This window comes from Panthera leo, chromosome C1 (assembly GCF_018350215.1).
Source record: "Panthera leo isolate Ple1 chromosome C1, P.leo_Ple1_pat1.1, whole genome shotgun sequence".
In the NCBI taxonomy this organism is placed as follows: Eukaryota; Metazoa; Chordata; class Mammalia; order Carnivora; family Felidae; genus Panthera; species Panthera leo.
The window spans coordinates 94,798,938-94,826,309 of NC_056686.1; the positions used below are offsets into that span (position 1 = coordinate 94,798,938).

A 27,372-nucleotide genomic window follows, 5' to 3' on the forward strand; every position below is an offset into this window, starting at 1 on the left:
AATTTATTGAGACGTGTAGTCTAGATTATAGATGATAGTCTGTCTTGGTAAATGTTCCATGTGCACTTGAAAATAATGTGTTTTGTTGTTAGATGAAGTATTTTATAAATATCAGATGCAATTGATTGATGGTATTGTTTCATTCAAATACGTCCTTACTGATTTCTGCATGCTAAATCTCTGAATTACTGATAAGGTGGTGTCGAAGTCTCCAGGTGTAATAGTGAATTCATCTATTTCTCCTTGCTGTTCTATCAGTTTTTGTCTCCTATATTTTGATGCTCTGTTGTCAGGCACATATGCTTTAAGGATTTTTATGTCTTGGAGAATTGACTCCTTTTTCATTATATAATATCACTCTTTATCTCTGATGATTTTCCTTTCTTTGAAGTCTCCTTTGTCTGAAATTGTATAGCTACTCCAACTGTTTCTTTTTTGATTGGGATTAGCATGGTATTTCTTGCTCCATTTACTTGCTCCTTCACTTGTTTCTTCTTCTTTTTTTTTTTAAAGTAGGCTCCATGACCCTGTAATCAAGACCTCAGATCAAGAGTTGGATGCTGAACCAGCTGAGCCACCCAGGCACCCCATTGCTCCTTTACTTTTAATCTGTCTGTATTTTATATTCAAAGTGGGTTTCTTATAGACAACATATAGTGGGATCTTGTTTTTTGGTCCACTTGGCAGTCTTTCTTTTAACTGATGTGTTTAGACCATTGATGTTTAAAGTGATTTTTGATATGCTGGATTAATAGCTACCATAGCTGTTGGGGCACCTGGGTGGCTCAGCTGGTTAAGTGCCCGAATTCGGCTCAGGTCATGATCTCACAGTTCATGGGTTCGGGCCCCACGTCGGGCTCTGTGCTGACGGCTCAGAGCCTGGAGCCTACTTCGGAGTCTGTGTCTCCCTCTCTCTCTGACTCTCCCCTGCTCATGCTCGCTCTCTCTCTCTCTCCAAGATAAATAAACGTTAAGAAAAATAATGACTACCATAGTTGTTAACTGTTTTCTGTTCATTGCTCTTGTTTTTTCTTTTTTAATCTTTATTTTCTGCTGCCTTCTGGTCTTAATTGAACATTTTATGTACTTTCATTTTTCTCCTCTCTCACCATATCAGTTATACTATTTTTTTTTTTTTAGTGGTTGCCTTTGAATTTAAAATACACATTTACAGCTAATCCAAGTCCACTTTCATATAACACTATACTACTTCACAAGGCATTACAGGTACTTTATAACAGTATTCCTAGTTCCTCCCACCAATCTCTTATAATATTGCTGTCATTCATTTCATTTATCCATAAGCTGTAGTCACCTAATATATTGTTGCTATTATTATTCCAGACTGTTATCTGTTAGATCAATTAATGATAAGAAAAATAAAAGATTTTATTTTACCTTTATATGTTCATATTTATGTCCATGTAATCTGACCTAACTCATTTTCCTTCCTTCTAAAGAATTTCTAACATTTCTTGCAGGGCAGGTCTACTGGAATTTTTATTTGAGAACATCTGTATTTATCTTTCATTTGAAGGATAATTTTGCTGAATACAGAATTGTAGCTTGATGAGTTTTTTCTTTCAACACCTTAAATAGTTCACTCTCTCTACTTGTGTAATTTCTGAAGAGAAAGTTGATGTAATTTTCATCCTTAACTCCTCTTGAGTAAAGTGTTTTTTCACCTCTGGCTTCTTGCAACATTTTCTTTTTGTCTTTGATTTTCTGCAGCTTGAATATATGCTTGGGTGTAGTTTTTCAGTATTTATTCTGCTTGATGTTCTCTGAATATTTTGGATCTGTGGTTTGGTGTCTTATTATTTATTATCTTTTGCTTATTATTTTTCTGTTAATTATTCATTTTTTTTCCTTCCAACTCCTCACTCCTTTCGGCCCTGACTTCCCAGTGTATCTGGAAGATAACTAATTCTTACCACTCCACCGCTACTACTTTGGTCCAGGTTACCATCTTTTGGGTTGTTTCATTTGCTTTCACATAGTTCTCCTTACCTCTGTCCTTGACTTCCTCCTTCATTTCAACAGCAGGATACCTGTTCAAAATTTCAGTGGGAATCTGTCATCCTTTCCTCACAACCAGCCAGTGATTTCCCATCTCACACCAAGTAAAAGCCAAAGTCTTAACCATGGCCTGAAAGTCTATATTTAGCTATCTCTTACTTTATCTCCTACTAATCACATTGCACTCCTGTTAGGGTGCCCTTCTTTCTCTTTGGAAGTCAGCAGACCTCTCAGAGATCTGCATAACTCCATTGTCTAACTTCCCATTGCCTCTAGGTGTTTGTTCAAATATCACTTCTTTTTTTTATTTTTAAATTTAAATTTATTTATTTTTTACATTTCTTTATTTTGAGAGACAGAGAGAGACAGCATGAGCAGGGAGGGGCAGAGAGAGAGGGAGACACAGAATCAGAAGCAGGCTCCAGGCTCTGAGCTGTCAGCACAGAGCCCCATGCGGGGTCGAACCCACGAACTGTGAGATCATGACCTGAGCCGGACGCTTAACCAACTGAGCCACACAGGCACCCCTGTTTTTAAATTTCTTGTTTATTTATTTTGAGAGTGAGAGAGAGCACAAGCTGGGGAGGGGCAGAGAAAAGGAGAGACAGAATCTCAAGCAGGCTCTATACCATCAGTGCAGAGCCCTATGTGGGGCTCGAACTCACAGACGATGAGATCATGACCTGAGCCAAAATCAAGGGTTGGACGCTTATACCAGCTGTGCCACCCAGGCACCCCAAATACCATTTTTTTCTAATTGTAAATCTCCATGCCCTATGAACTCTCTGTCTTCCTTTTCCTCTGTAATATTTTTCCAAAACACTTTACCAGCCAGCCTGTGTCTTTGGCAGGAGAGAGCATGGCACACTGGAGAATATTAAAGCCAGTTTGGCTGGAGCATTGAGAATGAGAGGAAGTGTATTGTGAGGTGAAGCTAGGTAGGAGTTAGAGACTCAACTGTGCAGACCCTTGTAGGCCATGTTAACATTTTTGGTTTGTACTTAAAGGTAGTGGAAAAAAACTGAAGTATCTTAATTAGAGGGATTTGGGAGGAAGGTCAGTAACATGATTAAATTTATCTTTTTATACTGATCGTTCTGGCTTCATTGTGGAAAAAAGATTGGAGAGGGAAAAATTGGATGTGGGGAAACCAGATGAGAGGCTATTACAGTAATCCTGGTATAAGCTGATGGTAGCTTATCAACCTGGGGTTGATGGCCATACAGAAAAAATGTTTGGAAATGTTTGATTCTTATGAAAAAATCCATTTATAAACATACGTGGCCAGCGATTTGTAACTCCTTATTGCCAGATTAGGATCTCTCATTTATAAAATCTCATCTGATTCCATTATGAGCAAATAAAATTGTTTTAACTCTTTAAAATAAATCCTAGAAGATCAATAGTCTTCTATCTTTTTGTAGATTTCTTCACGTTAGGCACAAAATTAAAGATCCCTAATTAAGTTATTTATTCTTATTTGAATGGCCAGTTTCTAGGCCTGATCAAACTGATTCATCTCTCATGAAAACAAGACTTTAAATAATTTTATTATAGGGTGCCTGGGTGGCTCAGCCAGTTAAGTGTCCGACCTCAGCTTAGGTCATAATCTCACGGTTTGTGAGTTGAAGCCCCACGTCGGACTCTGTGCTGACAGCTCAGAGACTGGAGCCTGCTTCAGATTCTGTGTGTGTGTGTGTCTCTCTCTCTCTCTGCCCCTCCCCCTACTCATGCTCTGTCTCTGTCTCAAAAATAAACATTTTTTAAAAATTTAAATAATTTGATTATATTTTTTCTGACTTCCTCTTATCTCAAAAATTAAGAAGTTGATTTGGACTAAGATTGTCCTCACCAGGAGTTTTAAAAGACAAAGATGGCTGCCTGTGTTATTTCTTGTCACAAAGCCAGCAACCTCTGACAGCAGGAAACTGTAGAGCTTCACAGTTTATGAGAATCAGAAACTCATGAAATTCTAGCCATGCTAAGATAGATTAAAGTTCTTAAAGCAAACAAACTAATAAACTAGGATCCTAACAGTAGTTTTCTAATGTGGCAATATTTTCATCAAACCAGAATGTTGATCCTCTATTTGTTTCACTTTAGGAGGGAAAAACATTTAACCTGCCCCATGCTACGTATTTTATTTTATATGTACCTAAAATATGTCATATTGTTTAATTATCAGAAACAAGTGAAGTTATCTTAATCCAGATTTGTTTTGTTGATACACAAATTGCATATCAATCAGGGCAAATAACTTGTCCAGGCTCACACAATTTATAGAGTTTGGTTTTGGATCCAGATATGCCAGCAAAAAGATCTTCCCTTTCAATCAGGGGTGTTAATTTTGGGTTCCTTGGTCTCTACTTCCCCCTCTGTGTTTATGGTTTTCAAAGAGCTGTGGACCCTTCAATAAAACTCAAAGTCAATAAATTTTATTATTCTGCCTCCTCATTTGGGATTCCTAATCTCATAGTGCTGTCCACTCGTTTTATTTACTTTATTTACTTTTTTAATCTTTATTTATTTTTGAGAGAGAGACAGCGTGTGAGCAGGGGAGGAACAGAGAGCGGGAGACAAAGAATCTGAAGCAGGCTCCAGGCTCTGAGCTGTCAGCACAGAGCCTGACGCAGGGCTCTAACTCACGAACTGTGAGATCATGACCTGAGCTGAAATCAGACACTCAACCGACTGAGCCACCTAAGCGCCCCTGTCCACTCATGTTTTATATTACCTTTCCACAATTCTTGTCAAAATACCAGTAACACTCTAGTTACAGTAGTAAAGCAGCAATAGTAGTAGTTATTTTTTAGTGGATAATATTTGCCAGGCATTATATGGCAAGTATATTTGCCAGGGCTATATATGCATTATCTTATTTGATGTTCACAGCAACGTTGCTGAACTATGCCCTTTAAGATTAACCTTCTTTTATCTCCAATCCCAGCCCATTCCTTGCTCTCCTAACTGATCTCCCTGCTCCAGTTTCTCGTTCCTTTGTTCCAACCTACACAATTCTCATCGAGCTTTTTTTTTTTTCTTCCTTTCCTCAAATTACTCAAAAGCCTTAGGTGGCTTTCCCCCACTGTTAGGAAAGCAAGTTCTTAAGATATCAAACAGGGATTTTGGTAGTTTACTAGCTTATTGTTCAAACAATGACTATACTCATTCCTTTCCCACTGCCTCACTGCCTTTCACTGAGAATATTCAGCCACCTAGCCTTTTTTAAATAGTTTTTTTTCATTAGACTCTTCATTTTCCTGAGTCTGCCTTTTTAAATGGAACTCCATGTCTGCAGTACTCTCTACCCGTCCTCTGGCCAGACTTTCAAGAAATGCACACAAGACATACAGTGAAAAATCTCCCTTCTTTCCATATCCCTTCATTCCTCCAAAGTTTCCTTCCAAAGATAGTCTATGCATTTACAAGTTTCCATGTACATACGTGAGTATAGAAGCAAGTTAGCATGTTGGTTAATGAGTGTGAACTCTGGAACTGGGCTGCTAAGTGTGAATCATGGCTTCTCTTCTAGATGTATGGCTTGGGCAAATTACTAGTTCCTACCTCACAAGCTTTTTGTGAGGATTTCTTAAAACAGTGCACGGCATGTGGTAAACTCTCAGTAGGTGTATGCTATTATATTATTGTTGTGGTGTTATATAACAGAGCATGATACATTGAAAAGAGAATGGCATTTAAAATTGGGACAGCCTTCTAGTTATTTTGTGCCTAAGTCATTTAATCCAAGTTAAACCTAGTATGGTTTCCTCATCTTTAAAATTGGGATAATGGAGGGGCACCTGGGTGACTCAGTCGGTTGAACGTCCGACTTCGGCTCAGGTCATGATCTCGCAGTCTGTGAGTTCAAGCCCCACGTCGGACTCTGTGCTGACAGCCCAGAGCCCGGAGCCTGCTTCCGATTCTGTGTGTGTGTCTCTCTCTCTGCCCCTTCCCCACTCATGCTCTGTCTCTCCCTGTCAAAAATAAATGAACATTAAAGAAAAAAAATTTTTTAAATAAAAATAAAATTGGGGTAATGGATTTGATTTTGATGAACAATAAAAGGAAGGAGCTTTGTAAATAATACTATGTGAAGTTTAGTTGTTGGTCACATCATTTTATTTTCTCTTTTGGTGAAAGGTCATAACATTTCAGCTGGTGATAAGAAATGAAGTCATCTTTAAAGGATAAAGATATCAGAAATTTAGTGATAGTTATGCTGTTTTGCTTTACCGATTTTTCTAAATTCATACTTTTTCATTAGCTGTGGCTTGCTTTTGGTGGGTTAGTCTTAAATTTTTAAATTATGATTATATAATTTATGTGTCAGTGCCATTAAGAGAATAATGTTAGAATAAATACCTCTATTTATGGAAATGTATCTAGTTTACAGAATTGATGTAATTAGCTATACTTAGCATAAATTAGTAAACCTTATCTGTAAACCTTCTCTTTTCAGGAAAAAAAATTTTTGTCAACCTAGAAAATACTGGTCACTGCCTCTAACATTTTTTTTCGTGGTTTGCAAAACGTGTTATTTGCCTATGATAAGAGTTGCTGAAGAATATTTGTTTTACTAAGTAGATGGTGATACATGTAAAAAGAGGTTCCTGTTGATGCTCTTTTTGATGATTTATGCTGTTGCTAAAAGAGAGGCATTTACTCTTTTAAAATAACTCCTGGATGCCACAGTGCATATCAGTACCCAAAGACACAGAGAATGGGATATTTTTGGGTACTATGATACTCTCCCTTCTTTTGTTAATGAGAGGCATTTCCAGTAGGAAATGTTCAGGAGGAAAAATGTAGTCAGAGGTCACTAAGTGGTAGAGCAGAATTCTGGCCAGCAGTATGGATCCTAAGTTCAGGCTTTAAAACATTTCAGTATATTGCTTCTGAGAATGAGACTGTGAAAAATTACCAGAAGACAAAGGAAGGGGGAACTTCTAGAAATAATATAAATTAAAAAATTCAAGCTTAATAGATAGCTTTAATAACAGATTAATCTAGAGAGTTAGAGAACTGGAAGATGATCTAAAGAGTAAAGCAACCAAAATAAAGCGACAGGGAGAGGAAATATGCAAGCGAAGAAAAGAGAATTCGAAATCTCTAGTTTTCCTTGATTCCTTACTAAGTTATGGATGTATTAGTTGGATCCTTTGCTGTCCAGCTATAGCTTTCATTTCACTACCTTTCTGATAGTGAGGTTTGACTATGTGACAGTTTTGCTAATTTAGATGTAAGTGGAAGTTATGCGTGCATAGGTTTTTTTTGTTTTTAATTGTTTATTTTGGAGAGAGAGAATGAACAGGGGAGGGACAGAGAGAGGCAGAGGATTTGAAGCATGCTCTGCACTCTCAGTGCACAGCCTGATGTGGGGCTTGAACTCACAAACCACAAGATCATGACCTGAGCTGAAGTTACTGAGCCACCCAGGTGCCCTCGTAGGTTTTAACCTTATAGGATATGCCTATAAAAGGAAAGGGATATACCTTTTTTTCCCGTGGACTGGAATGTGTACATGGTAGTAAACTATTTTTAGCTTGTGGGAGAGGGCAATACTCTAAGGACAGTAGAGCAACAAGATGTGAGAACTTAGCTGACTAGTAAACTGCCCCCTGGACTATATCCCTTCTGACTTTCATATGAGGGAGAAGAAGTTTGAATTTTGTTTAAGCCACCCTAGGGTCTCTTATTATAGCAGCCTAGTCTGTGTCCTAATAGAAGAGGAGCATGAGAAAATACAACAAATTTAAGCAGAGTCCACATAGGAAGAAAAGTGATGTAGAAAGAATATTTGAGATTATGCTTGAGAATTTATAAAACTGCAAAAAGATACAAATGTAAGAAGTCACATAAAGGTTAAATAAAAATCTAAACCCAACTTCATAGTTAAAATTGCACACAATGAAAGATCTTAAAAATAGCCAGAGAGTGGGGTGCCCACGTGGCTCAATTGGTTGAGCATCTGACGCTTGATTTTGGCCCAGGTCATAATCTCAGGGTCATAAGATCAAGTCCCTGCATTGGGCTCTGTGCTGAACGTGGAGCCTGCTTAAGATTTTCTCTCTCCCTCTCTCTCTGCCTCTCTCCCGCTGGCTCTCTATCTTTAAAAAAAAAAAAAAAAGAGCCAGAGGGAGAATACAGATTATTTTCAGAAGATCTACAATTAGGCTAATTTATGAAAAAGAAAATTGAAACCAAAAGAAAGGAGAATAATAACTACAGTGTGCTGAGAGTAAATAACTCTTAGAGCTAAGAATATAGGTAATATAAAGTTTTTAGATAAATGAAAACTGAAGAGATTTTACTACCAATAGAACATCTCTAAGACAACTTCAAAAAGACACACTTCAGGTAGAAGGAAAATGATCCCTGGTGGAGGGTCTGAGATGTTAATTAGAAAAGAAAAATGAAAATTAAAGAGCCAAGCATCCAATCTAAGTTAGGAAAAGAACAGAATAAAGAAAAGAATGAAGTAATAGGCATAAAAGCAGATATTGAAGAAACATAAAACAAGCTTACGGTAAGCCAAAGTTGATTGCTAGAAGACAAACCTGATAAGATTGTTAAAAAAAGGGGGGGACATAATAAGAATGAAAGAGGAGCTACAACCACAGATACATAGACATCATTACACAAAAGTATACCTAAGTAAATTTTTGTTTGCAGAATAATTTGAAATGGTGGATGATTGCATAGGTTACCACAGTAGTATAGTAAGCCTTTCAAGACCACTTGTCAAATTTGCTCTCCTGAATTAAGAGGATTGGATTTAATTTTTTTTTTTTTTTTTTAAAGAGATAGCAAGCAGAGGAGAGGGAGAAAGAGAGGGACAGAGAATCCCAAGCATAGCCTGTGCTGTTAGTGCAGACCCTGATTCAGGGCTGGAACCTACAAACTATGAGATCATGACCTGAGCCAAAATCCAGAGTCAGATGCTCAACCTACTGAGCCACCCAGACGGCCTTGTATTAAATATTTTAATCCTTTACTTGAATTTTTGGAGAATTTCAAAGGTGCAATGAATGGGATGGTTGTCTCAGTTATATTTTACTTAAGTCATATAATCTTAAGATTTTGGTGGATTTACTTGGGGATAATTGACGGATGAATTCCTTTTAAAACAATAGAGTTTATATTCGCTTTTAATATATAAAGAAGTGGGGAAGTATCAGTAAGGAATTGCAAGAACATAAGCAATTGTAGAAACCTTGTGTTTGTAAAATTGTTTTTTTAAAAAGTGTTACTGATAAGTTTTGGATGCTTGTACCAGAAAGTGGTGGCACAATACTGAGAATGATCTGTAATTGAGTGTTTCTTTTCTTTCTCTGTAAATAAAAAACTTGTTACCAGCCCTATAGTACATATTCATACTGTTCAACTGAATTAAACAGTGTGCTTATTAAAGAAGATTTATTGGGGCAAGTTCCTTATTTTCTGGAGGAGCAGTAGCAAATGGTAGTGATAGCACTTTGTGGATAGGCATTTTGAAGCACAGTGTTCTAAACGAATACATAAGACAGTCCTAGGTTGACAGACATCTGCAAGTCGAGAGAGCAACTGACACAGATTTCAACAAGCTCTATGAAGGGTGAGGGGTGGGGAGGGGAGGGGAATGAAATTGATAGGTTATCTGACAAGTTGGTTGGAAAATTACGTTGATAGAGAATTCCAGAATAAACACAAGTTCTACGAAAAAGGACATGTAATCTTAATATACTACTTTGCTGTGTGTTAACGAGCACTAAAATTCTCATCTACCATAATAGCAATACCTAAAACTAAAAACCAAGAGATAGTAGTATAAATACCTTATTTAGAAAATATGGAAGAAAATACTCAAAGAAGCTAGAAGTTTGAAGTAACTGTTTTAAGTGAAGGGGATACAGAGACTGCTTTTTTGTTTTTTTAAGCTTTTCAGTAATGCCTGCTAATACTCCTAATTAGCACATAATGCTTTTATCTTAAGAGAGAGTAAGAACTAAGTATTTTGCAGAGGAAACCAGAATGATTACAGAATTTGAAACTTTAGCATTTGAAAAAAGAAATAAGACTGCTTTTTTAAAAAAGAGGATGTGTGGGGGGGAACAGCTGTTTTCAAATATTTGAGGAATACAGACTTCAGAAAAGGAATTCTCTTTATCCTGTTTAGCATCAAAGGACAGAGACCCAGTAAGTGGCCACTACTAAGAAACAGTGGTGTAAAGAACATTCTAACAGTTAGATTACCCAGAAATGGAATGGACTATTTTGTGAAGGTAGAGTTCAAAGGGCTTAGATGACCTTATCTAGAGATGTTTGTAGAGTGAGTTGCCACAGACGAAACCCTATATTTCAGGCATTCTATTGTTACATACTCACTTCACAGTATGTAAAACAAGAAAAGGTGGGGTAGCTGGGTAGCTCAGTCAGTTAAGCATCCAACTCTTGATTTCAGCTCAGATCACGATCTCATGGTTTGTGAGTTCAGGCCCCATGTTAGGCTCTGCGCTGACCTCACAGAGCCTATTTTGGATTCTCTGTCTCCCTCTCTCTGGCTCTCCCCTACTTACTCTGTCTCAAAAATAAACATTTAAAAAGAAAAAAAAGGCGCAAGGGGTGCCTGGGTGGCCTCAGCCCTTAAATGTCCAATTCTTGATTTCAGCTCAGGTCATGATCTCACAGTTGTGAGATCAAGCCTCCACTTCGGGCTCTGCGCTGACAGTGTGGGACTTGCTTGGGATTCTCTCTCTCTCCCTCTTCCCCTCTCCCCCTTTTGTCTCTCCCGTTCTTGTGCTCTTGTGTTTCTCTCTCTCAGAATAATTAAATAAACTTAAAAACAAAGGACAAAACCAGCTATTCATACAACATGTAAGATTTGCTGCATGGAAGTTACGTTTATTGTTTTCCAAGCCTTACATGTGTCATCTTAGACTTCATAAAATAAGCTTTTATCATTTGTGGTTTACAGACTAGGATTTAGGAAGACTTCTTTTTATTAGGACTACTGATCTGTTTTGTCTTACTCTTACTATCTTTTGTTTACGTTTTGTTCCAGTTGTTTATTTTTCATTTTCTAACTCTGGTTGAATTGGTCAAGTCTTTGTCTATTTTTCCTCTAGTGATTCTTAAATTATGTATAATGTAGTTGTTAACATTACATTTTTCACATTTAGATTTATATTTTTTCAATCTGGAGAGAGAGAGAGAGAATCTTTTATTTTCCCAATCAAGAGAAAAACTTCAACATGCCTTCACTTTTCCCTACTAATTCCTCTCAAACCAAAGTGTGGAGATAATCACGAAGTTTTATTTCCAGGTTTTTAAACATATTTTACAGTGATCATTAGACTTCTAACCACAATTTTTACTGATTTGTTTGCCATGATTTCTTGTTCTTACGCCTTTTGATTTCCTGAATCATTTTCCTTGTTTTGTTGGCATACCTCCAACAAATAAGTTTTGATATATATTTTTTGTCGCTTAGTTCTAATTGCTTACTTTCCATTTTGATTTCTTCTTTGACCTGTGTATTTAGAATTGGGTTGTTTAACTTACAAACATTCTGATATTACGTAGTTATATTTTTATATTGATTTCTAGTTTAATTCCATTGTGGTTAGTATATATACTCTGTGTGATTTCAGTTCTTTGAAATTAGTTGAGACCAGCATGGCCTTACTAGTAAATGATCTATGTGCACTTGAAAAAAAAAATGTGTCATTTGCAGTTGTTGGGTGTGGTGTTCTATATATAACTATTGGGTTAAGTTGATTCATCATTTGGTCAAATCTTATATGTATATCATTACCGTTTTTATACTTTTCTATCAGTTGCTGAGAGTCATATTAAAATCTAATCATGATTGTGTATTTCTCTAGTTTTCCTTTAGTTGTGTCAACTTTTACTTTATATATTTTGCCTTATGTTTTAATTTTCATTTTTTCCCTATTGAATATTTATGGAATTAGGGAGTGGCTCAGCTGGGTGGATCTGGCCTAAGGTTTCTTAAGGTCTTGCAGTCAGAAGGTGGCTGTCCGGGATCGTCTGAAAGTCTTCTATATTTACAGGTCTAGGGGCACTGAAATAGGAGGGCTGTTCAGGCAAGTCTGTCTCTGTGGTCTCTCCAAAGTGGTGGCTTCAGGGCAGCCTGACAGCTCTGGACCCATGCCTGGCTCCCAAAAGAGAGATCCAGGAGGAGGCTCTGTTCTGGCCACCCTTTCTAGCATCAGAAGTCAGATAACACTTTTGCTATATTTTGTTTAGTAAAGCTGCCCATATTCAAAGGGAGGGGAATCCATTTTTCCTCTTTAGAAGCTTTTTAGGACTTTGTCTTCACTTTCAGTGACTTGAATTTTCAACTACTATATGTTCAGTTTTGGATCTTTTATTGTTAAAATTACTATTTTTGGCATTCATTGAGCACTTTAAATCTGAAGATTTCTGATTTTCTTAATTTACTTCTGGAAATGTCTTTCTGTTATTTCTTCAGTTCTTCTGTTTCTGGACTTCCTGTCAGATGTAGCTGGTAGAACTTTGAGATTTATCTTTCTTACCTCTTTCTTTCATACATTCCATCTCTCCGTCATTTTGTGCTGCGCTCTTTGGGTAGGTTCAGTATGTTGGTTCACTGACTTGCTTTTCAACTACATCCATTTTTCTCTTCAGCCTGTCTACTGATTTTTTTTTTTTTTTGATGATCATATATTTTATTTCCTAAATCTCCAAGTGTATCTTTTGCATAGACTTGATAATCTCAGGAGTTTCTTTAGGGATATTTCATTTATTTCACAGTGTTTTATAGATCCTCTTAACTCTGTTTTCTTTGGTTTTTGTTCTTGTGATTGTGGAATTCTTGTGATGTTCTTGTGACGGTGATGCCTCTGTCAGAATGTTTGCCTCATCTATAATTGTCTGCTCATCTTGAGAATCCTTATGACCTCTTAGTCTATTTATAAGAGCTTATCTCCTTTCATTGTAGGAAGGGGTAGGAGTGCTACTGGGGATATGTACCTGGTTTTAGACTGTGAAGACTAATTTATAAACTTCATTTACAAGTATGTGACGTCTTATCACTTTATCCCTATATCCTACCCCCAGAGTGCTAATCTTGAGAACAAGAAGAGGAGATAGTATCAAGGAAGAGATTCTTGCATTGAGATAATAATGTGATTTTATGTTACAAAAAAAGTTGAATTTCCATTATGATGTACTATGAAGAACATTGTTTTTTATTTTAGAAGATTAAATCTTACCATGATTTCCATATTTATTCACTACCCCCCCCCCCCCCGACCCCTTTGTGTGGTCAGTTGTCAGTTTTAAGATATTCATGGCTTCTGTAAATATTTAAATATAATCAATAATATATCTACTTGTTCCTTAAGGTAAAAATTGTTTTCTTCAAAATTTCTCATCACAACCAAATTTCCTTAAGTGAATTTTGTTTTGTAGGTTGTATATAGAAGAAACTATTTCATCTTATAATTAATTAGTTTATATATTTAAAAACTGAAACAACAAAATTGGGATTGATTTGTGTCACAAAGACAGTCAAATTATGTTATTTTGTGAAACTTAGAGGTAGTTTTGCTGAAGGAAGAATGGAAAAATTGTTACATTATAGCTTGGACTATAATGTTAGGAACTCAAGATTGACTTAAAATTTAAACATAGCGTAGTGTTTATTCTTGTGCTCCTTATTCGTCAGTGAATCTTAACCAGAGTGAGAAATTTTCTGGTGCTGTGTTGGGAGTGCAGGGCACAAGAGATTTCCATAAAAAGGCATGGGATTTGCTTGGAAGAACATAGTGGTTTTCTAACTTGGCAGTAATGAGTTAGAACTAACCCCCTTTCAAAAGAAAATATTAATCCACATTATTCCTTATTGGGTATTTGTGTGTGTGTGTGTGTGTGTGTGTGTGTGTGTGTGTGTGTGTGAGTGTGTGTGTTATCTGAGCTGTATTATTTTTGTATTTGCATGTGTGCATATTGTATACATTCATGACCCATGGTATTTGTTAGGTATAAAGAAAATTTTCTGTACATGGAGTATTTTTGAAAAATGGCTTTGCAACTTGAATGTCTTACCGCTTGGGTAGAGGAATAGGGGCCAAATATTTTATTGTTGCAGAATACCCAAAATAATTTGGCCATGTCTGAGCGCTTTCCTCAAATTCTGTGGACCTAGGAGGCAATTTGGGGACTATAAATTAGTCTTGCTATATTAGGATTCCCTCTTGAAAGATCCACATTTTTGGATTAGAGATGATACATTTACATCTTTGACAGCAGTCCCCAGCTAAGAATCACCAGGGGCCTGAGAAGGGAGTTGCAGTTAATGTAGATTTGTTTGCATGAATATATGCTCTTGTGTTTAATAGTCAAGGTTAAAAGTAGAGGGTAGGATAGAGGTATAGGATGATTAGTGTTCAGCACAAACCACTCCTAAATCACATTTTCCTCAAGTTCCTGTCCATCTACATAGATGTGGTCCTTTCTCAGGTCTCAATTCTTTAACTTTCTTCTGTTTTCACTGAATAAATTCTCCTTGGTTGATTTCATCTGCTGTGATTTCAACTACTAACATTTCTTAAAACAATTCCGAAATCTGTACCCTCTAACCCTTTGGTTACTACTGAGCTTTCGGACTTGGATTTTTAACTATCATATGTCTCTACCTGCTTTTCTCATAGAAATCTCAAACTTAATTTTGGGCAGGAATATTAACTTTTTAAAACTCCTTTTAGCCACCCAATTTGTCCAGACCTAGATCTCTAGGAGTTATCCATGATTCCTCTTCATTCCCCTAAATAATGACCTCTAACCAGCTATGGAGGCCTGTCAGTTTCACCTTCGGAAAACTGTAGTCTGCTTTTCAGCCCTAGTGCTGCTGTGCAAACGTGTATCATTTCCCACCTGAGCTATTTCAGTAGCTTCCTGACTATTCTCCCTGCCTCTGGTTCTTTCAGTCCATTTTATATACTGTTATCACTTATCTTTCCAGACTATATATCTGACTGAATTAAACAAAACAGGTTGCTGTTTTCTCCCCATTGCTTACTAGATAAATTGTAGACACTTTCATGGTAAGTGCCTTTGCAAGCATAACTCAGGCTCTATACCCTGCTCCGTTTTCTGTAGCTTGATTTAAAACCCTGTGTTTTGGCCACACCCAGCTGTGTGGTATTCCCTGGATCTTGTGTATTTAGTGATTTAGAGTGTTTGCTCAAGCTGTTTCCTCTGCTTAGAATGCCCTTCCCTACTTACCTGGAACATTCCTATTCAGTTTTTCACTAAGTTCTTATGTAACCTCCACTGAAAAACTATCCTGCTCTCTCCTCTGTTCCTCCATCCTTCCCCCACCCTTTAATCTCCACTGTGTAATAACGTTGTTCACATGATATTGCAGTTATTTATTTTTTCTCCTCCACAAGTTCCTTGAGGATGGGAAACATTTTGTGTCCCTGGCACCTGGTATAGAACTGGTACCTACCTGGGAAATACTTTGTAAATGTTTGTTGGTTCAGAACAACAATCCTAACTGCCACCATGTCTGTCGCATAGTCTACTATAATTTATCCTTACTGTGTTTCTTGGTCAGTAAGGGCTGCTAGAACCAATTGCCTTGGACTGGGTGGCTTAAACCAGAAATTTATTTCTCATAGTTCTGGAGGCTTGGAAGTCCAAGACCAAGCAAGGCACTGAGAGATCAGGTGTCTGAGGACCTGTTTCCTAACTTTCAGATGGCTGTCTGTATCTTCACTTGGTGGAGACAAAGAGAAGCAAACTCGTGGGACTCATAAGGACACTAATCCAGTTGTGAGGGCTATGCCCTTATGACCTCATCTAATCCTAATTACCTCCCAAAAGCCCCACTTCTTAATACTATCACATTGGGAAACACATTGTTTATAAAACTATATATGTAACTGGCATTCTGAGAAATATTCCTTTTTTCCTCATTGGATTTTCTTAAATTAATTCTATTGAGCTATAATTTACATGTAATAAAATGGTTTTTTTTCGGGGCACCTGGGTGGCTCAGTTGGTTGAGCTCCGACTTTGGCTCAGGTCATGATCTCACATTTCGTGGGTTCAAGCCCCGTGTCGGGCTCTGTGCTGATGGCTTAGAGCCTCGAGCCTGCTTCAGATTCTGTGTCTTCCTCTCTCTCTCTGCCCCTCCCCTGCTCACACTCTGTCAATCTCTCTCTCAAAAAATAAATAAGCATTAAAAAAATTTTTTTTAATTTTTTTCTTTTTAAATTTTTTAAATTGTATCTTTTAATTTTAATTCCAGTATAACATTCAGTGTTCTGTTAGTTTCAGGTGTATAATATAGTGATTCCACAATTCTGTATATTACTCTGTGCTTATCATAAGTGTTACCCCTCCCCACCCATCTCCTCTTTGGTAAACCATCAGTTGTCTATATTTAAGAGTCTGGGTTTTTTGGTTTTTTTTTTTTTTGTTGTTGTTCATTTTATTTCTTAAATTCCATATATAAGTGAAGTCATATGGTATTTCTCTTTGACTTATTTCACTTAGATTATACCCTCTAGATCCGTTCATATTGTTGCAAATGGCAAGATTTTATTTTTTATGGCTGAGTAATATTCCATTGTACACATATATACCACACCTTTTTTATTCATTCATCTATCAATTAACACTACAGTTGCTTCCATAATTTGGTTAGTATAAATAATGCTGCAGTAAACATAAGGGTGCATAATTCTTTTTGAATTAGTGTTTTCGTGTCCTTTGGGCAAATAGCCAGTAATGGAATTACTGAATCACGTGCTAATTCTCCGTTTTCCACAGTGGCTGCACTAGTTTGGATTCCCACCTGATAGTGCATGAGGGCTCCTAAAATGTACCTATTTTAAATAAGATTTGATAAATGGAAACACCTAGGTAACCACCACTGTAATCAAGGTAGAGATCATTTCTATCACCCAGAAAAGTTCCCTTATGCTCCTTCATAGTCATCACCCCTGCCCTACCACCGCTGTCCCCAGGTAATTTTTTGGCACTATAACTTAGTTTTGTCTTTTCTGGAATTTTATATAAGTGGAATCATACAGTAGTCACTCTTTTGTGTATGTTGCTGGGTGTGTTTTAAAGATTCATATCCAGGGGCACCTGGGTGGCTCAGTTGGTTGGGCATCTGACTTTGGCTCAGGTCATGATCTCATGGTGTGTAAGTTCGAGCCCCACGTCAGGCTCTGTGCTGATACCTCAGAGCCTGGAGTCTGCTTCGGATTCTGTGTGTCTCCCTGTCTCTCTGCACTCCTACCCCCTCGTGCTCTGTCTCTCTGTCTGTCTCTCAAAAATAAATAAACATTAAAAAAAAAAAGATTCATATCCATCTTGTTGAATCTTTTTATTACTGAATAGTAGTAGTATTCCATTGATTGGATATACCATAATTTATCCATTCACTTCTTGATGGATATTTCAGTTGTTTCTAGATTTGGGCAATTATGAACAAAGGTAAGAGTTGACATTCATATTTTTCTGACTTAACTTACTCAAAAGACTATCTCTTACATACTGAATTACTTTTGCCCCTATATTAAGTGATCTATTCCTGTGTAACAGTTTAACACAGATCTTACTGGGATTAAACCAACAATAATCATTTATTATCTTAGTTTCTGTGGATCTAAGGTGTTTCAGAGTGGCTTGACTGTAAGGTTCTGATTCATAGTATCATGAGACTGCAATCCTCTGAATTAATAAGTAAGACTTGACTAAAACTGTAAGATATACTTCTGAAGGTGGCTCACTCACATGTTTGGTAAATTGTGCTAGCTGTTGGTAGGGGTCCTCAGTTCCTCTCCAGTTGGGCCTCTCTGCAGGGCTAGTTAAGTGTCCTCATGACTTGGTGAATGGCTTACCTTGGAGAGAATGATCCCAGAGACCATGGTACAAGCTGCAGTGCCTTTTGTGTATTTTGCCGATTGTGTATTTTATTTTTTTAATGTTTATTTGTTTTTGAGCACATGCTCGGGAGAGAGCACAAGCCAGGGAAGGGCAGAGAGAGATGGGGACAGAGGATCAGAAGTGGGCTCCATGCTGACAGCAGAGAGCACCATGCGGGACTCGAACTATGAGAGCATGACCTGAGCTGAAGTTGGACACTTAACCGACTGAGCCACCCAGGTCCCCTTGTTGAGGGTGTTTTTAAGATTCATCCATCTTGTTGATGGATGAGGAGCTAATCTTAGAAATCATATATGGTCACTTCTGCCATATTCTCTTGGTTGGAAAACCAGTCTTAGGAGGAAACTACACAAAAGGATATGAATACTGAGAGGGAACAGTTCTAGTTATGAATACCAAGAGGCCAGGATCATTGTGTGTGTGGGGGGGGGGCGGGGGGGGGGTATCTTGAAGGATGAGTACTACAGTCCCTTTATCAAAAATGAACAGAATATGTATATCCAGTTTTATGTCTGGGTTTAATTTAGTGCCATTGATCTGGTTGTCTTATGCCAATATAACAGTATCTTTATTACTGTAGTTTTGGATTATGTCTTAAAATCAGGTAGTGTAAGACTTTTTTTTCTTCTCCATCTCTGTTAACTGTTCTGTTAACATTTTCAAAAAAAAAGGTTATAGTCATCTTACCAATTTTTACAAAAAAGAAACCTGCTGATTGTGCTTGCACTGAATCTGTAGATCCAACTTGGAGAGAATTGACATGTTAATAGTAATATGGACACATCTTAATATAATATGGCATGTCTCTCTGATTACTATGTTCTTAATTTCTCTGAGCCATGTTTTGTAGTTTCAGTGTATAAGCCTTACACGTATTCTGTTAAATTCATCTCTTGAGTATTTTATGTCTTATTGGATGCTATTTTAGATGGTATTTTTAAAATTACATTTTTCAATTCTTTGCCTGTATGTAGACATATGATAGTTATTATTTTTTGTCTCAACCTTTTATCCTGAAATCTTGCTACATTCACTTATTAGTCTGGTAGCTTTTTTGTATATTCTGCACAGGATCATGTTATCTGTGAATAAAGACAATTTTCTTTATTCCTTTTCCATAGTCTAGACCCTGCTATTTGTAGCTTAGAACAGTGTTGAATAGAAGTGGAAAGAGCAGATGTATCAGTAGAAGAAAAAGAAAAACTGTATAATTACCAATAGGTGCAGAAGAAATATTTGAAAAAATCTAACATCTATTCCTGAGAATCCATATAAATGAAAGCTCTTAATAAAGTAAAAGTGTATAAAGAAGATGTGAAACAAAAAAGTGTAAGTTTGATTAGAGTAACCAAAAATGCTGTTTAGAGTAGATAAGGATTTATAATCTAGGGCCTCCAACATTTGCATAGGAAAAAAAATCTTTATTTTTCATAACTTCTGAAATTAAATTTAATATTTGTTTCTATTTTGAATGCAGGCAGCAAACCACAGTAGTAATATCAGCAGCAACTGTGACTTTGTCACCAATAAATATTACTTTTAACTTTCCGTGTATCTTTAAAGTTTCTTTTTTAAAATATTGATTGATTGATTGATTGATTGTTAGAAAGTGCATACATAGGCCAGGGGCAGAGGGAGGCAGAGAGAGAGAGAATCCCAAGAGTCTCCACATACCCGCGAGTGGCCTATCTTATAAACCATGAGATCATGACCTGAACAAAAATCAAGAGTCAGGTGCTTAACCCACTGAGCCACCCAGGTGCCCCTAAAGTTTCTTTCTTGAAGATAACATATGGTTAGGTCTTGCTTTCTTGACTTTGAATTGGAATGTTGGAATATTGGAATAGATGATTTACATTTATGCGGTTGCCTTTTAATTGTATTGTTCTGTAGGTTTTATATTTGTCTCATCTTTGTTCTTTTTGCTTGTTTGTATTCTTTTCTGCTGTTTTTTGAATGAATCAGAACCCCACCCCCCACCCCACCCTGGCTGCTCTAGGTTTTAGAGTATGCATCTTTTAACATATGACAGTTTATCTTCAAATAGTATTATACTACTCCACATATACTGTAAGAACCTTGAACAATATACTTCCAGTCCCCTTCCCTTTTTGTGCTATTATTGTTAATACTTTTTACTTCCACATGTGTTGCAAAACCTTGTAGTACATTGTTACTAGTTTTGCTTTAAGTGGTCGAAAAAGTCTTGTAGATTTACTCTCACCATTTCTGGTACTTTTTATTCCTTTAGTAATCTTCATTCCTTTATGTAGATCCAATCTTCCATCTGTTATCATTTTCTTCCACCTGAAGAACTTCCTTTGCTTTTTATAAGTGTGTACTGGTGAACATTTTCCCCTCGCTTTTCCTCTTTCTTTACTTCTTTTGTTTACTTTGTCTCCCTCCCTCCCATCCTCCTTTCTTTCCATCCTTCTTTCCTTCCTTCCTTCCTGTCTATCTATTTGAAAAAAAAAAAAAGCTTTATTTCACTTTCATTTTGGAAGAATAGATTCATTGTATTTAGCATTCTGGGTTGACCATTTTTTCTTTAAGCATTTTATTTTTATTTTTATTTTTTTTAATTTTTTTTTTTTAACGTTTATTTATTTTTGAGACAGAGAGAGACAGAGCATGAATGGGGAAGGGTCAGAGAGAGGGAGACACAGAATCTGAAACAGGCTCCAGACTCTGAGCTGTCAGCACAGAGCCCGACGCCGGGCTCGAACTCACAGACCGCGAGATCATGACCTGAGCCAAAGTCGGCTGCCTAACCGACTGAGCCACCCAGGCGCCCCTCTTTAAGCATTTTAAAGATACTCCATTTTCTTTTGTCTTGCATAGCTTCTCAAGAAGTCTACAAATCTTCTGGGATTTCAAGTGAATTGCCTGTTTTTCAACAAGGAGAACTTTAAAAACAAAATTTTTTTCAAGTTTTATTTATTTTTGAGAGAGCACGAGCAGGGGAGGGGCAGAGAGAGAGAGGGAGACACAGAATCTGAAGCAGGGTCCAGGCTCTGAGCTGTCAGCACAGAGCCCAACGTGGGGCTTGAACTCACAGACAGTGAGATCATGACCTGAGCTGAAGTCAGTTGCTTAACTGACTAAGCCACCCAGGCACCCCATGGGAGAACTTTTCTGATCAGAACTTCAGTCTGTCTTAGCACTGTGGTTCAGCTTTTAAATCCCTGTTTATTCTTTGCCTTTACCTCATGGAGTTTCATCCTGCATGCTGTGATTAGTGTTTGGCCAGAGACTCAAGTGAAGCCCTTTGCAGATTCCTAGAATTTTCTGTACCTGTCTCCCTCTTTTTGATATACTTTCTGGTCTCTGCTTGGTTCTTCCTCCCTGTACCACAGTCTGAAAAGTGCCTTCAAGCAGAAAGCCAAGACAGATGTAGGTCTTACTTTATCTTGTCCCATCTCTTAGAAATCACAGTCCTATACTGCTTATTGTCAAACATCCAAAAAACAGTTGTTTCATGTATTTTGTCTGTTGTTTTAGCTGTTGACAAGGGGATGGAAAGTCCATTGATACTTACTCCATCATGGCCATTGGAAATTCTTTCCTGCCCTTTTACCTTTTAGCATAACTGGAGATAAAAAAAAGTTTGTATTTCTTTTCTTTTTTTTCTAGCAATTTGTGTCTTATGGAGTATATTGCTAATACCTACCTATAAAATTTTAACAATTTCATCAACAATACTCTTTCATATCCTAAGTATTTTCAAGGTAACATTTTACATGGTTCAGCTGTAATAGAATAATGAACAAAATAGTATATGAATCACTGTATATTTTAAGCAAATTAAATAGCATATACATTAAAGCTCATGAGTGAACTTTTCAAAAAAGTATGTTACGCCATTTAAACAGTAGCTTTGTAAAGAATTGGGTTCATGATTGTAATTATAAGACAACTACTAGTTTTAATCACCTTATTTTCTGATCACTCTTGGAAGTAACATGAACAGACTCGAATGACTTGTGCCTAGTCAAAGATGATCTTTAATGAATTAAAATGCCTGGTAGTAGTCATTACAAACTTAGGTTAGAATCTTCATGGTTTTGCTATGTAGCCTGTCTTCCGCCTGATGACCTTAAGGGAAAAAGCAAACAAAATCCAAAATACCATATTATTTCATGTAACATTTGTACATTCTTAGGCTATTCTTAGCATGTTTATTGATCTTTGTGGTTTTTTTCTTTTTTCCAGATTGTCAGTATTTAAACAGACCACATCATGCGTGAGTACAAGCTAGTGGTCCTTGGTTCAGGAGGCGTGGGGAAGTCTGCTCTGGTAAGTTAGCCACCTAACTCTAACTTAATTAGCATAGTATAGGAAGAACATTGATATTTGCTTGCCTTAAAACTTTTAGTCACTAATGAGAAAAGGTGACAGTATTTTTTATATGCCTAGTATCTGTCTCATAGGGGCCGGGGATTCATTCAGCAACCACAGATGTGTAGTTGTAAACTAGTGGCTCACTCATTCTTTCACTTACCCAGTATTTATTGACTACCTACCATATGCCGAGCACTAGTGAGTGGGATTCAAAGAGGAATAAGATCATTCTCATTTTTTAAGGAACTTAACATTCCAGTAGGGGAGACTAATTATTTCAGATACCAGTGGAATAAGTCCTACCTACCTAACCCTCAGCCCAGACTTAAGTGAAACAAAGGGTATTTTTTGTATACATGCTGTATTTATTTAGTAAGTATTGAGCTTATATGATGTCAGATGCCAGGGTTACAACAGTGAACAAAAACAGTCACAATCCCTCAGAGCTTATCATATAGTGGAGGAGACATAAGAAATACACAATTAAACAAAGAACTACCGTATTATAATTGTGAGAGATACTTTGAAAGAAAAGTACAGACTGTTAAGAGATACCCCATGACAAATGAACTTAAATTAGCATTTGAATAACTAAGGTCATAATTGCTGAGGCAGGAGTGAACTGGAAGGAAAGTAGAGGGAAATGAGGTGAGAAGCAGGGGCCAGACCATGACTTGAAGACCATGTAAGAGCTTGAAACTTATTCCTAATGACAGTGAGAAACCATTGAAAGTTTTATTTTTTTGGACGAGAGGGAAGGGGTTATTGACAGAATTGGATATATGTTTTAAAGAGAGTACTTTGCTATGTGTGGAGTGACTTAGAAGAGAGGCCGAGTGGACACAAGGAGACCAGTTGGGAGTTAATGCCAAACCCCAGATTAATGTTTGTGGGAGCTTACATTGGGGCCATGGCAGTGAAGAAGAGAAAAGTAGATGTTTTGAGAATTAAATAACTTAGTGCTGGTTTGATGTGAGGACTAGGAGAGAAGGAGCTGTTGAGGATGACTACCATAGTTCCAGTTGAGCTACTAATTTTATGGATGGATCCTTTAAGTAGAAGGGAAACACTGGAGAATGAGCAGATCTGAGTGTGAAAATCAGGAGTCATGTCACATTTGATATGTGAGATGCTAAAGTAAATACATCACATAAGAAATTGGGTCCTCAAGATAATAGCTTAAAAGAGAGACTTGTGATAGGATTTGGGGTGCCATGAATATATCAACAGTATTTAATTTCATGAGAATTATGTTACTCTTAGCAATGTAAATTAGTACCTCTGAGGTGAATGAGGATATCTAATTTAAATGCGTAGAACTTTCAATTCAGCAAGTCTCTTTAGATTTCACATATAAGTTCATATGTACAAAATAGCATGGTCAAGGATGTCCACAGTAACATTCTTTATCGTGGTAAGAGTTTGGAAACCACCTAAATGCCTACCAGTATGGGCTGGTTAAATAAGCTTTTAATACTAATGTTTTGAGTAGAATAATACAGAGCTATTAAAAAGAACGCAACGGGTCTGTATATACTGATAGGTAGTGATATGCAAGATGTATTATTTAGGGGTAAATAAGGTAGCAAGCAGTGTAGACTACCGTTTGTGTTTATAAAAAAAAAAAAAAAAAAACGGGTGAGGGGGAAGATAGTATAAAATGCACAGACTATCCCTGCGAGGTAAAATAAGCTTACAGATGACATACTGGTTACTTGGGAGTGGAATTGTATAATTGAGAACAAAGGAAGGTAGGTAGGGTTGGTCACCACTGCCTACTCTTTTGTGTCTTTTGTATTTCGTCCTATGTTCATGAATTACCTTTTCAAAAATAAATGATCAAAAATAAAAATCGATAGGAATAAATGAGATTGTCTAGGGACAGACTAGAGAAAGAAAGAGCTCAGTACTGAACTCTGGGTACCTCTCAACCTTTAAAGAGTAGGTAGAATTGAAGGATCTAGCAGAGAAGAGTGTATGTTATACTTAAATGTAAAGAGTGGATCTCTACCTGACTGCTCAGAAGTCTAGTAGAGGAAGGAGATGATATAGGAATATGGAGGTAGCTGGGCTTCGTGAAATCAACTTCAGTAAGGTTATGGTGCTGTAAGCGTCCTGAGGTGGGTTGAAGAGTACATGAGAGCTGAAGAAATAGAATCACCATTGTAGATAGTTGAAAAAGTTTGATGATGAGAGGGAACAGGGAAAGGGGTCGGGGGTGGGGGGGAGTGAAGCTAGAGGGGTCATGGAGTTCAGGGGAATATTTATTTCAGGGTAGGAGATGGTAGAGCAAATTGTGTGCCGGAGGCAATAAGCTTATGTGGAAAGGAAAATAATAGCCCAGGAGAGGAAGGGAATCATTGTCACAGGTGTCAAAAGTTCAGAAATAACAGAAGTAAAATTAATGAATCATAGAAGTAGTAATTAGTTTATTGTGCACACACCAGAAAGACAGTTTCCATACCAGACACCTTCAAACCAGAACACTGAATGAGGCTGAGGGTATATTGTTATAAAGCAGCTTATTGTGTGAGAAAGCAGTGGCTGTTTATTCTTCACAGTGACTGGTTATAGTGTTAGAGTTTTCTTCAATGACTGAAAATTGGTTAGTGGTTACCTCATACCCACCTTGGGAAACAGTTGTAAGTTTCGCTTTTGATTTCCAGAGGCATAAGCAAGAAATGATCCCTAGGTCAATTTAGCTTTGCTAAATAAACTAAATTAAGCTTTGTTTGTATGACCGAACTGGTTATTATCTGCTTAGGGAATTTTCAAGGCTGGTCTCCGTTTTTTATTTTAACCCAGAGGGGACAGTAGGTAAGGAAGGAAGAGGAGGGTTCAGTAGAAAAACTACAGGAATAGAATAGAAGTCGGTATGGATGAATGAGCTGTCCCTGAGAACTGAGAGGATGAGATTCAGAGCAATGATGAAGGATTGCTTTAACAAGAAGGACACGAAACCTGTGAGACTGTTTCTCATTTTTGCAAGTCTCTGACAACGGCTTATAGAAAGCACTTGGGTTCTCATACCTGCTTCTGCATCCAGTGTCTTGCTATAGCATATGTTACATACCCGTGGGAAAACTCCACTGTAAATTTATGAGACAAGGAGAGTATGTCATGGTATTATGAGATACTTTTTTTCTAATCATCTGCTCTAGACCATTATTTTGAGAACCTCTGTTCTAGAATAAAGGATTTAGGAAGTTTTCCGTATTTGAATTATATGTAGTACTAAGAGGATGAGGTGATTAAATCCTTGATAAAAATAGTAAAAGATGTGGTGTAATTCTGTCTTGAGTCTCTTTTGAAGAACAAGAGCTTAGGAGAAAGAAGTTTGAAGTTGACTGTATTTTGGTTCATCTGTTTAGCTCAAGCTACACTAGTGCATAATTAAGTGTAGGTGACCTCAGGCCATATTCTTACCCTTCCTTGCTTTTAGGCAACAATATACCAGACCCGGTTTTAAATCTGTCCAGGCAATATTTCACAGCCATCTTCTGTACTTTTTATTTACCACATGATAAAATACCTCGTTTCGTAAGTCTGTGTTTACAGGAATCTTAGAGAAGTAGAAAATCTGAAAAAGATGAGCAGGAAGTGTTTCCAATGAAAAAAGGAAGTCTTTGGAATCAGGAAGATTGTATATTTGAATCTCAGCTGGCAAACGGGAAAAATAACTACTTCTGGGGAGAACGTGAAATTTGAATGAGACTGTGAATTTAATAAATTCAGTGCCTGTAAATTTCTTTTTCTCTTTCCCCCACAATTAGAGAAACTGTTTTAAGGTTCTTAAAAATTTAGACCCTTTTGTCTCATTGCTTTAAGGGCATGAGATAAAAGTTACTATAGATAATGCGAAGGAATATTAGCTTAAATACTGGTTAATTTTCATTTTTTCATAAATTAGGAGGTATGTCCTTCTTATTTGTATCTTCATTGTATTTTGAAACTTAATATAGTTTCACAACATGAGTTGGCAACAGCCTTGCTGACGGCTTTTAATATGAACACCTCCCTTCATAATGTGCCCTCTTGGTTGTGGATGTATCCTTGTGTTAGAAAATAATGAGACTTTACATCTGCATGTTTACCCAGAATTTTCACATAATTTCATTTAATCTTTGCCACTTTGTAAGGGTGTAAGTAGCATTCAAGAGTAGTTGATTTTTCTTTTAAGTTCTTAACTTTTCTCTGCTTTTTTTTTCTAGACAGTTCAGTTTGTTCAGGGAATTTTTGTTGAAAAATATGACCCAACGATAGAAGATTCCTACAGAAAGGTAAAATGTGAAACTTGTATACGCATGCTTACAAATAGTTCCTTAGGGCTTTAAAACTTGATCCACAGAACTGGTTTTTAAAAATAGTTTTTGAGAAGTGATACAGATGTTCTGTATCTGGTTTTAAAAATTTCACCAAGGGGCGCCTGGGTGACTCAGTTGGTTGAGCGTCTGACTTTGGCTCAGGTCATGATCTCGCAGTTTGTAGGTTTGAGCCCCACGTAAGGCACTGTGCTGACAGCTCAGAGCCTGGAGCCTCCTTTGGATTCTGTGTCCCCTCTCTCTCTGCCCCTTCCCTGCTCACTCTCTGTCTCTTTCTCCCTCCCTCAAAAATGAATAAACGTTAAAAAAAATTAAAAATAAATAAAAGTTTCTCCAAGACAGACTATTTCTCATAGAATACTACTTAGCTACAGAAAGCTCCGTGTTTGGTTACTGGTGAGTAAGGTGTTCTTTAGTGTGCACATTTTCCTGTTTTTTTTTTTTTTAAATTATTATTTATTTATTTATTTTACCGTTTATTTATTTTTGAGACAGAGAGAGACAGCATGAATGGGGGAGGGGCAGAGAGAGAGGGAGACACAGAATTGGAAGCAGGCTCCAGGCTCTGAGCCATCAGCCCAGAGCCCAGTGCGGGGCTCGAACTCATGGACCTCGAGATCGTGACCTGAGCTGAAGTCGGACGCTTAACCAACTGAGCCACCCAGGCGCCCCTTTAATTATTTTGTTTAAATGTTTTTTTGAGAGAGAGAATGCATGCATGCAGGCAGGGGAGGGGCAGAGAGAGAGAGAGAATTCCAAG

At 37.2% G+C, this 27,372-nt stretch overlaps 1 protein-coding gene across 4 annotated transcripts in view; it reads left to right on the forward strand.

Annotated features, from left to right (window-relative positions):
* RAP1A (RAP1A, member of RAS oncogene family) overlaps positions 1–27,372 on the forward strand; it is a 79,029-nt gene that overhangs the window by 35,900 nt on the left and 15,757 nt on the right. For 3 of the 4 annotated variants that reach the window (XM_042953420.1, XM_042953417.1, XM_042953418.1), the window contains exons 2-3: positions 22,162–22,192; positions 26,502–26,570. Coding sequence is in view for 3 of the 4 variants with exons in the window: in XM_042953417.1 (XP_042809351.1) it covers positions 22,162–22,192; positions 26,502–26,570 (100 nt within the window). In the remaining variant the exon portion in view is untranslated. Of the gene's footprint in view, positions 1–22,161; positions 22,246–26,501; positions 26,571–27,372 lie in introns of those variants that run through there. The other variant, XM_042953416.1, reaches the window with a different exon arrangement.